We start from the raw sequence: 9,910 nt of genomic DNA, 5'->3' as shown, positions 1-9,910 counted from the left end.
CAGCTGGTGTCTGGGGGTCTGTCTGTTCTCATGCCCATAGGTTGATGCTACTCCTCCCTGCTTCCTCTTTAGAGATCTGCTTCCATCTGGACCAAGGCTTTGAATTGCTGGTCCTCTACCTCCTTCTACCCGAGCACCTGTACCCTCACATCCACAGGTCCCTCTTACCCACAGACCCAAAGAGAAATGGTAAAGACCACCACATGTGGAGTGAGACAAACTGGGACTGAATCTCTCACTCCTCGGCTAGATGGGCAAGTCATCTCACCTCTGTTGACCTCAGTCTCCTGCTCTGTCAAACCGAGCCATGTAAGTAAGCACTCCACATTGCAGGGGTAGCTGGAAGGGCGTATCACAAGAAGGACTCAAAGCTCGGCCTAGCACCCTCGGGGACATCTGACAAATGGGGAAAGCTCCAGTTTCGGACACTTGATGTTCAGTGCAGTTTGCAGCTTAAAGGGGGCTTTCCATCTCCAGAAAACTCGGGATGGTCTTCACTGTGGCACTGACCGCTCCGGGGCCAGCCGGGGACCGGGCACGAAGTACAGAAGCCTTGCAGCCCTCTGCGTGGGCAGCCTCCGAGTCCTGGAGTCTGCGCGGGTGCTGGGGAAAAGGAGGGCAAGTGGTCGGGCCTGGAGGGAGTGGGGGTAGGGGAGAGGACTACCTCTCCGCGACCTCGCGTCTCCAACTCTAGGCTCCCGGGGCCTGCGGGGCGGGCGGGGGGGCAGGGCAGGGCCGGCCTCTCTCGCCCTGCTGGGGGGTGGGGGGCGGGTCCCCGGGGAGCTGCTCCTCCCGCCCGCCGCCGTTTTAAGAGGCTGCTCGGAGGCAGCGAGCGGGGCCGGAGCCGCAGCCGGAGCCAGCGGACCGAGCGGAGCCGGCAGGTGCACGGCTGCGGGGACGGCAGCGGCATGACCGGCCACCACGGCTGGGGCTACGGCCAGGACGACGGTAGGCACAGACCCCTGCCGGCCCCAACCCAGCTGGACGCGCCCCGGACCTGTGCGCCCAGCCGGGTCTTCCGCGAGCCCGCATCCCCCACGCGCCGGGACCGATCGCGCCCCCAGAACCCGGCCCACCTGCGCGGCCCAGCCGGGTGCAAAGTCCGCGCTGCTCTCGGGAGGGACCCGCCGCCCGCCGGCCAGAGCCCGGGGGGCTGAGCGCGTCCCGCCGCCGCCTCCGCGCAGCCCTCGGCCGCGGCTGCCTGGACCCGGGCCGCGCCGCGCTCCCCCGCTCCCCCGCAGCGCGCCGGGTGTGTGCGGGGAGCGCGCACGGCGTGTGCGGGGACCTCCCGGGAGCTGGGCTCCGCGTGCCAAGGGCGCCGCGTCCCCGGGAGTTGCCCCGCCGAAGTGTCCGAGCTGCGATGCCGGCCGGTACGTGCTGGACAAGGGGCACTTGGGGGCGCGAGCGTGTGTCCGGTGTCTGCACACAGCACGTCCCGAGTGAGGCGTGGGGATCCGCGGCCCACGCCGACCTCCTGGTCCGTCTGACCCGGGCAATAGCTCTTCCATCCTGCCTCAGTTTCCTTAGGATGCCGATGAACCGGGAGGAGGCAGAAGATGAGCCTGGTGCTCTGAGTGTGGACAGGTCAACTCCCTTTTTTTGGTCTATTTCTTATCAAGCAAGGATGGGGGCATGGGTAGGGGTTTCCCATTTCCCTGAGATGGACAATGAACCCCCAAGATATGGCCGTCAGGAAGGGAACCCGGACAGGGCAAGTGGGGTGTGGAGAAGAGTTTGTTCCGGTGCCAGGGGCGCCTAAAGCTACATTTCTCTAGGGACAGTCACTTTGTGAGGGTGGGTGGGGGTCCTGGGCAACAGTCTTGGAGGCCAGGAAGTTATAGTGGACTAGAGGGAGTTGGGGAGGTGCTGCAGAGTCCCTGATTCTCTCTGTAGCCCCCAAAGACAAAGAAACACGTTTAGACAGGGAATCCCAGATCTGTGCGTGCAAGAACCGGACAGAGACATTCAGGAAAAAAGGCAGCGGAGACCAGCAGAGATGGAGAGAGAGTCAGAGAGTGGGGCAGGTTGACAGAACCCATGGAAGACCCTCTTCTCCCCAGCACCCAGGACAGATAAGCTTTGGGGTGCTTTTCCCAGAGTCCCCTAACCCCCGCCCTTCCTGCTGGTCCTTCCCACCTGCTCTGAGCATCTTGTATCCTGAAGGGCCTGCTCCACGGTCCTGTTACCCTCAGGCAGCCGCCCGTCACCCAGCCACACCGGAGTTGTCCAGTCTAGGGGCAATGAGGAAGAGAAGGACAGAGGACAGAGGTGCCGGCATGCGGCAGAGCTCACAGGACTTCAAAAATAACCCAGTGGGGCCGGGCCACGATTCTGAGTCATCCATCGGGGACACAGCTCCGTCGGCACCTGCTGCTGTTTTCTCGGGAAAACTTAAGAAGCCAAAAAGGGGGAGAAGCACCAGCCGGCAGTAACTCTAAAAATAGGCTGCATCTCAGGATGTTCCCCAGGGAGATGCTGAGCCTCCCGGCTGCAGATGGAGCCTCTGGGAGGCAGGTGGTGGGCGCCCGTGGGTGTGCATGCAGGTGTGTGTGTGTGTGTGTGTGAGGGTGTGTGCATGGGCATGTGTTGCTGTGGTCGCCCCGTTCAATCTTGGCTTTCCAACAGGAGGCGTTTGTGTGTGAAGGTGTGTACTCGTGTGTCAGATATAGTCAACAGAGGGGTGTGTGTGTGCGTGCACGCGCTTGGGCTAGGCCGCTCTGGACCTGGTGGGCCCAGGTCATCTGTGTGTACGTGTGCAAATATGAACTTGTAGGTGCATTGCTGAGGAGGGCAGCTGGAGAGAGTATAGGCACGTGCTGTGTGTACAGACTAGTGTGTATGCTTACATGAATATGCATGAGTGGCCCTCAGCTCTATCATCTGTGACATAGGCCTCGTGCTGGTTTCTACTTTACAAAGTGGTCGTGAGGAGCACGGACATGTCATGGCGCCAAAGCCGGGTTGATGTGAATTTTTGTTATTGTATTGCACATGCCAAATTTACACAGTGCTGTTCAAGGGTCCACAAGAGGCTCAATACCTGATAGGGTCAGACCAGAAACTCCAGATGCCTGGGGGCCTCCCCGAGTGCCTGTTGGGGTTGGGGAATTAACTACCTGGAAGCACCGCTGAGACCAAAGCTGTGTTATGTTCCCTTCCCTGTATTACCTCTCTGGGCCTCCCATCAGCACTGGGAGGTGAGCCTCAGGGAGGCTATTTCCCAGACAAAGAAATAGAAACCGAGAGAGGAAGAGGCAGAGCTGGGATTAGAACTCCAGGCTGTACTGCTTCAAAACAGGGTTTCCTGAAAGGATGTCAGGGAGGTCGTCCCCCAGAGCTTCCTTCAGCCCACAACCCAGAGACCATGGCTGGCCTGAATCCTTGCCCCTCCCTTCCTGCAGGCCCCTCGAGTTGGCACAAGCTGTACCCCATTGCTCAGGGAGACCGCCAGTCACCCATCAATATCATCTCCAGCCAGGCTGTGTACTCCCCCAACCTGCGGCCACTGGAGCTTTCCTACGAGGCCTGCACATCCCTCAGCATTACCAACAATGGCCATTCTGTCCAGGTAGACTTCAGTGACAGCGATGACCGAACTGGTAAGTGGCCCCTTCAAAAGTCTGGCACCGGCCCCCTCTGATTTCCTAATCTTGTGTTGGGCTACCTCCTTTGTTCCTCTCAAGAACCCACCTCTCAGCTGGGCAAATAGAGGCACAAAGACCTGGGGAGGGGCACAGAAAAACTTGGGCCAGCTCCAAAAGCCTCTCCAGTTCACCCATGACCTCAAAGCCCCAACCCTCTTGGGCCAGGCCCATGGGAACTCATGGCGGCTACTTCTGAGGTTTCGTTGCCCTGGGATTAGAGTCCAGGTTCTTTTGTGATTAATGCCCGGGCAGGGGCCTTAGAAGTACTCTTTAATGAAGGGAATTTGTCCTTATGACCAGATCTGCGGGGAGAGGAAGGAACCTGCTAGAATTTCCTACGTCAGGAAGTGTCCAGTTCTCCAACCCTACCTCACTCTCCCCCACCACAACAAAAGCGCACAAGGGAATTTAACTGTCAAACAGAAAATCAAGAGATCCAGCTTTGGGAGCCTGAGGCAGGAAAATTGCAAGCTTAAGGCCAGTCTTGGCAATATAGAGAGACCCTGTCTCAAGTTTTAAGAAAGGACTGGGAGATGTAGCTCAGCGTTCCACCCCTTTGGTTCAATCCACAGTATTACAAAACAAACAACACACACACACACACACACACACACACACACACACACACACACACACACTGAAAGGCAGAAAAGAGGAAAGCCAGACAGTGAAGAGACTGATCTTCGTTGCTGAGTCCTGAGTTTCTTGCCCAAGTTTCCTGGCAGACTGAGGAAAGAGGATCAGCTATGGTTCTTCCCACAGAAAGTCTAGCAGATCCTGGGAAGAAAGAGAGACAGAGACAGAGAGATGCGGAGAAAGAGACGGGCATTGCCTTGTACCGAATTCTAAGAAAAGCCTCTCACCCAGGGCTTTGGGGTCTAGATGACGCTAGGTGATGGCTTATGAAGGAACCGTGTCTGTATGTCTGTCTCTTCCAACAGCCTTCAGAGAGCTCAACACTGACGTCAGTATCTCAGTCTGGGTCTCACGTTCTGGCCCTGGCCCGAGGAGGCAGGGAGCCGGTGGAAAGAGGACAGGCAGGTGGGGCTCTGCCTCTGCCCACTGTGCTTCAGGCTGCAGGTTTCACGGGCTGGTGCAGCAGAACGGCATCTTCTATAGTCAGACAGAGGAAGGAGCTCAGGGAGCCCAGCTCAGAGTTCAGAGAGGTAGAACCCTAAATCTATCAGGAAGCTCAGCCTGCAGACCCAGCTCCTTCTACCTCCGGGGCTGGGGTAGCTTGACTGGGGGCCTGTCCACAGCCACAGCCCCCAGACTCACTTTACTCATCTCCTACCATTGCTTTGGACAGGCACAAGGCAAGGCAGAAAAAAGGGGCCCCTCTGAACTGTCCCGTCCTCCACCCCAAAGGGCCCACCAGAGACAAGGCCCTGCCCTGGTCACCTTTCCTGGAGAGGCCTAGCGGAACTCTGAGCCTAGGGCAGTCACCTGATCCAGGGGCTCACATTCAGGCCTGGCTGGGGCCCCCTCCACTGCCAGATCCCTTTCAGCTAGAAAGAAATTCTATCAGTCCCAGGAGGCCTTGTGCGTGGCCCCAGCTCACCAGCTATCGAGGCAAGAAAGTCACAAAACCAGCAGAAGTGGGGCCCTCCCTGGAGGCCATTTGTACAGGAGATGGCACGCTGGGCACTTGGGCCTGTCCAGGAGGGTAGGAACCTCAGGAGCTGGCATCCTGCTCTGGAGCAAATCCATGTTCTGAGGAGGCTCGGGGTTGTAGGGACGTGGTGTGGCCTGATGATTAGGGACTTGGGCTCTGAAGTTAGGAGATACGTGTTCATACCATAGCTCAGTGCCTTGGTGTGTTGCACTGGGCAAGTGCCTCGCCCTCTCTGTGTCTCAGTTTCTTTCTTTATAAAATAGGGATAATAGATTCTGCCCCTCAGGCTACAATGAAAAGTAAACAAAATAATCCTTGTAAGCCAGCCCTGGGTCAGGGCTCCAGACCTGGGAGAGCTGATGTTAATGGTAATGGGGTCCTGGAAGCCTGGGGCCCAGCTTCTGTGGGAAATTGGAGAGGAGTGGCCCCATGGAGAGCCACTCTCTGCCAGTCCCAGACTCCTCTGCCACCTGTATGCTGTAGGATTTCAGCCCTCACCTAGATTAAGAGCCGGTGGGAACTCACCGCAGCCCCGTCAGCCAATGGACTTTCCACGTGAAACATGCATCTCCTTCCTGGGTGCCTGCCCGGGTCCTGATGCTGCCACTGCCCACTTCCACCCACAGTGGTGACAGGGGGTCCCCTGGAGGGGCCCTACCGCCTCAAGCAGTTCCACTTCCACTGGGGCAAGAGGCGCGATGCGGGCTCAGAGCACACTGTGGACGGCAAGTCGTTCCCCAGCGAGGTGAGGCCTCTCCTCCTGCTTCCCTCTGCCACCCGGAAAGGCGTGTGGGACCCTGGCGGGCTGGAGGATGCCTGGGTGGGGCTCTGAGGTGATGCTGCGGGTGGGCCTTTGGAGGGCATCGGAGCAGCCTCTGCTGCACAGGGTCCTCTGCCTGAGCTCTCTGGTCTCTGTCCTGGTCTGTGCATGCAGGAGTTTTCTGCAGGGCCCACACCCTTCAGGAGTGGACTCACCCCAGCTGGCCTCCTCGCCCGTCACTCTCTTTTTCCCCTTGGTTGCTCTTGATAAATGCATGCACCTGCCCATACCTCATTCCTTCACGGCTCCAAGCCTTTGCCTATGTGGTTCCCTGTGCCTGGATTCCTTTTCCCCAAGGCTCCCATTTGATAACCCTCTACTTCTTTGGACTCCGCTACAGGGGTCATCTCTTCCAGAGGGGGCACCTCGGGTGGCCATCAAGGATTTCACAGCTAGTTCACAGCCCGGCAGGGCCTGAGCCGGATTCTTCAAAGGGTCCCTTCAGGAAGGGCTGGGCCCAGAGCTAGGTGAATGCTACCTGGGCTGCCCAGGATCCCAAGTCTGGGAGGTTTGCTGCCTCCCTCTGCTGGAGAAGGGCAAAAGTCTGGCAGGTGCAAGGAAAACCTGGCTCAGAGCCCCACGGCCCCTGGAGCGCTGAGCCCTGGCCTGTGCTTGTCCTTCCAGCTACATCTGGTTCACTGGAATGCTAAGAAGTATAGTACCTTTGGGGAGGCGGCCTCAGCGCCCGATGGCCTGGCCGTGGTTGGTGTCTTCCTGGAGGTGAGCGGTGGGTCCCTGGGGCCCACAAGGGCATGAGAGGCCTGGCATGCCCCTGGTTCTAGAACACAGGGGGTGCCCAGCTCACACCGACTTCTCTTTGACAGACCGGGGATGAGCACCCCGGCATGAACCGCCTGACAGATGCACTCTACATGGTTCGATTTAAGGTGAGCCCAGGGGTCCCTAGTCACGATCCAGCAGTCTGGTGGGGAGGGAGGAAGAGGCTGGATCATGGAGTGGCCATTCACCCCTCCATGCTGGCGGCAGGCCCTATCAGAGCCGAGGGTGAGGGGAAGCATTTCAGGGCCCTGCTCCCTACTCCTCCTCGGCAGGTCCGTGGTGCCATTGGTGCCCAGCATACAACCTGGTGAGGTTCAGGATTCGTAAGATGCTGGTCCTGTGAATGGTGGTCTCATAGGCTTGCCACCAGTGGCAGTAAAGGCAATACAGGGACCAGAGAGCCCCAGGAGCCACAGATTTTACATATATGCAAATGTGTGCAGAGGGCCTGGCTGGGCCTGGGAGGTGGCATCTGGGGGTCATGGCCATTTGCCCATAATTTGCATCAGTGGGCTATGAAGAAGCCTGACTCCTGCTGACAAAAACGGGTGGAGAATCTGCTGGGCAGGTCCTGGTGGGAGATCTGTGCCAACTGCTTGGTGCCCTTACCCCCGCCCAGGGCACCAAGGCCCAGTTCAGCTGCTTCAGCCCCAAGTGCCTCCTGCCCGTCAGCCGGCACTATTGGACTTACCCGGGCTCCCTGACCACGCCCCCCCTCAGTGAGAGCGTCACTTGGATTGTGCTCCGCGAGCCCATCAGCATCTCTGAGAGGCAGGTGAGTCCTCCCAGAGCCCCAGGTGGAGGGGTGCAGCCCTCAGGTCCCAGCCGAGGCAGGGTGCCCCCTACCGAGGTTCCCATCAGCATCTCTGAGAGGCAGGTGAGTCCTCCCAGAGCCCCAGGTGGAGGGGTGCAGCCCTCAGGGTCCAGCCGAGGCAGGGTGCTCCCTACCAAGGTTCCCATCTTTGGCTAGCTGATGTTCAGCTTCTTGGTTAGGAGTTAGCATGAGTGAGTGCTAGTTATTAGAACCTAGACAGGGGCTGGGAAGGGAGATACTGGGTTCTGGGACCACCTTACTGTGCTGGAATTGGGATTCTGTGTTTGCTGGTATACCAGCAGGTCAGAATTGGACCTAGAGCTAGGTGGAATGGGTGGAGGTTCAGAGGCACCTTACAGAGTAAATAACTGAGACTGGGGTCTCAAACGGGAGAGAGAGTAGGGAGAAGTGAGGATGAGCCCCTGGGCAGGAAGAAAGAAGGATAGAACTTGCTGAACAAAGATATTCCTGATGTATCTGGGGGGTCATGAAGGACCACAGCACCCCTGTTTTTCCCTGAGCCATCCCTCTGCTTTCTCAAGATGGAGAAGTTCCGGGGCCTGCTTTTCACCTCAGAGGACGATGAGAGAATCCACATGGTGAACAACTTCCGGCCACCACAGCCACTGAAGGGCCGCGTGGTCAAGGCCTCCTTCCGAGCCTGAGCAGCCCACCTGCCAGCCGGCCGCTAGGGCCTCATCCTGCCAAGGGCTTCCATGTCAGCAGACACCAAACCATCTGAGGCTCCCTGCCTGGGGGTGCTGTGGACCCCCTCCAGCCAGCTTGATCCTTGAACACCCTGGAGGGCTCTTGGTGGGACCGTTGAGTCTGGGGCACCTTTCTGCTGCCCGGGGACCAGAAGAACAGTCACTGAGCAGGGTCCAAGCCTGGGGCTGCCCCTGTTCTCCAAGACCCACAGGCCCCTAGGAACCTCCTCTTGTCTTCCCGGCTGGCAGATGCAGCAGCCCCACCCCAAGCTCACACTGTGATGGACAAGACCGAGCTCCTGGGGCAGGCAGCTGGCACTGCCAGAAAGACTCAAGCAATAACCAAGGCGGGCAGAGCTGCCCTCATGGCATTACCTCTTCTTCAGGCCCCCGCCATGCACACACCTCACTGCCAGGCCATTAAAATCAGCACCCAGCCTGCTGGAGGTGACACGCCTTCTCCCTCCAGCATCTGCTGCCATGGGCAGGCCCTGGCTACAGCTTATATACTAATCTCCCTTTGTCCCCACCCAGCCACCAAAGCCACCTACATGACAATCCATTCACATATTAATAAATTCATTTATCCATGCAACAGATCCCGACTGAGTGCCTCAAGTACTGTTCTGGGCTTGGGGAGCACACTTGGGGAGGGACGGTGCACCGGGTGGGGGAAGGTTACCCAGAGTGGGACAGAGTCTGTGGGAATAGAGGCACGGGACTCTACCTTCTTTAGTGAAGAAATAAAATTCCAGCCAGTGTTCCAAGGCAGAGAGACAGAAACAGCAAGTTTCAGGCAGAGGGAAGAGCAAATGTGAGGCTCAGAGGCGAGAGGTCAGTGTGGTTGTGGGGCTGAAAAGCATCAGTGGGGCCAGAGCCCTGGAGAGAGCTGGGGGTTCTCTCCCTAGGCTAGTAGGGAGCCATGAGGCGTTGGTGGGAGAGGAGGGCAGGGCCAGTGTGCAAGCAGGGGAGATCCCCAGATCCCCGTGGAGTGGGCGGCAGGGAGGAAGTGGTGGCTGATGGCCAGGAGGGAGGGGAGAGGGTGGTGGAGGTGGGGAATAAGGGGTTAAGTGTGATATTTAGAGGTGCAGCCCCCTAAACAGCATTTGGCTGTGAGAGAGCAGTCCAGGATGTGTTCCAGGCAGAGGGGGAGGGGGGCCTCCTCCTGAAATGACCAGTTGGACACAGAGCACTTATGAGGCCATGAAAGGAAAATTTAAGGAGGCGTGAACTGTGGAAGCCATGCCTTCACTTGCACAGCCCTGTTAGTGAGTGCCTCCTTAAATTGGTACCCGAAGTGTCTGCCTGCCTTGCCCAGTCCCAGCCCAAGTCCAGGGGGCTTCCAGGGCAAGCCCGGAGTTGGGTTTAGAGACTCAGGGAGCACTGTGAGCCAGAGGAGACAGGGGCAGGCGGCAGACAGTGAGGGGTGCTGGGACAGCAACTGTGCAAGTTTGGCTGCGATGGGGAAGAAAGGGATCACTGAGGAGATGTGGGTGCAGGGACAGAGGCACAGAAGTCTGAATACCCTTG

General features: G+C 58.4%; 1 protein-coding gene across 1 annotated transcript; it reads left to right on the top strand.

Annotated features, from left to right (window-relative positions):
• Window positions 1-908: 908 nt before the first annotated feature.
• On the top strand, window positions 909-8,338 carry CA7 (carbonic anhydrase 7; the record flags this gene model as incomplete). The annotated part of the gene is made up of 7 exons (XM_080702931.1): window positions 909-948; window positions 3,402-3,599; window positions 5,886-6,004; window positions 6,704-6,799; window positions 6,904-6,966; window positions 7,479-7,634; window positions 8,216-8,338. The coding sequence occupies 7 exons, from the start codon at window positions 909-911 to the stop codon at window positions 8,336-8,338; spliced, it is 795 nt and encodes a 264-aa protein (XP_080559057.1).
• Window positions 8,339-9,910: the final 1,572 nt, after the last annotated feature.

Source organism: Muscardinus avellanarius (genome assembly GCF_963383645.1).
Source record: "Muscardinus avellanarius genome assembly, chromosome: 10".
In the NCBI taxonomy this organism is placed as follows: domain Eukaryota; kingdom Metazoa; phylum Chordata; class Mammalia; order Rodentia; family Gliridae; genus Muscardinus; species Muscardinus avellanarius.
The sequence above is the reverse complement of the archived record's forward strand: the minus strand, read 5'-3'. Positions and strand labels throughout refer to the sequence as shown.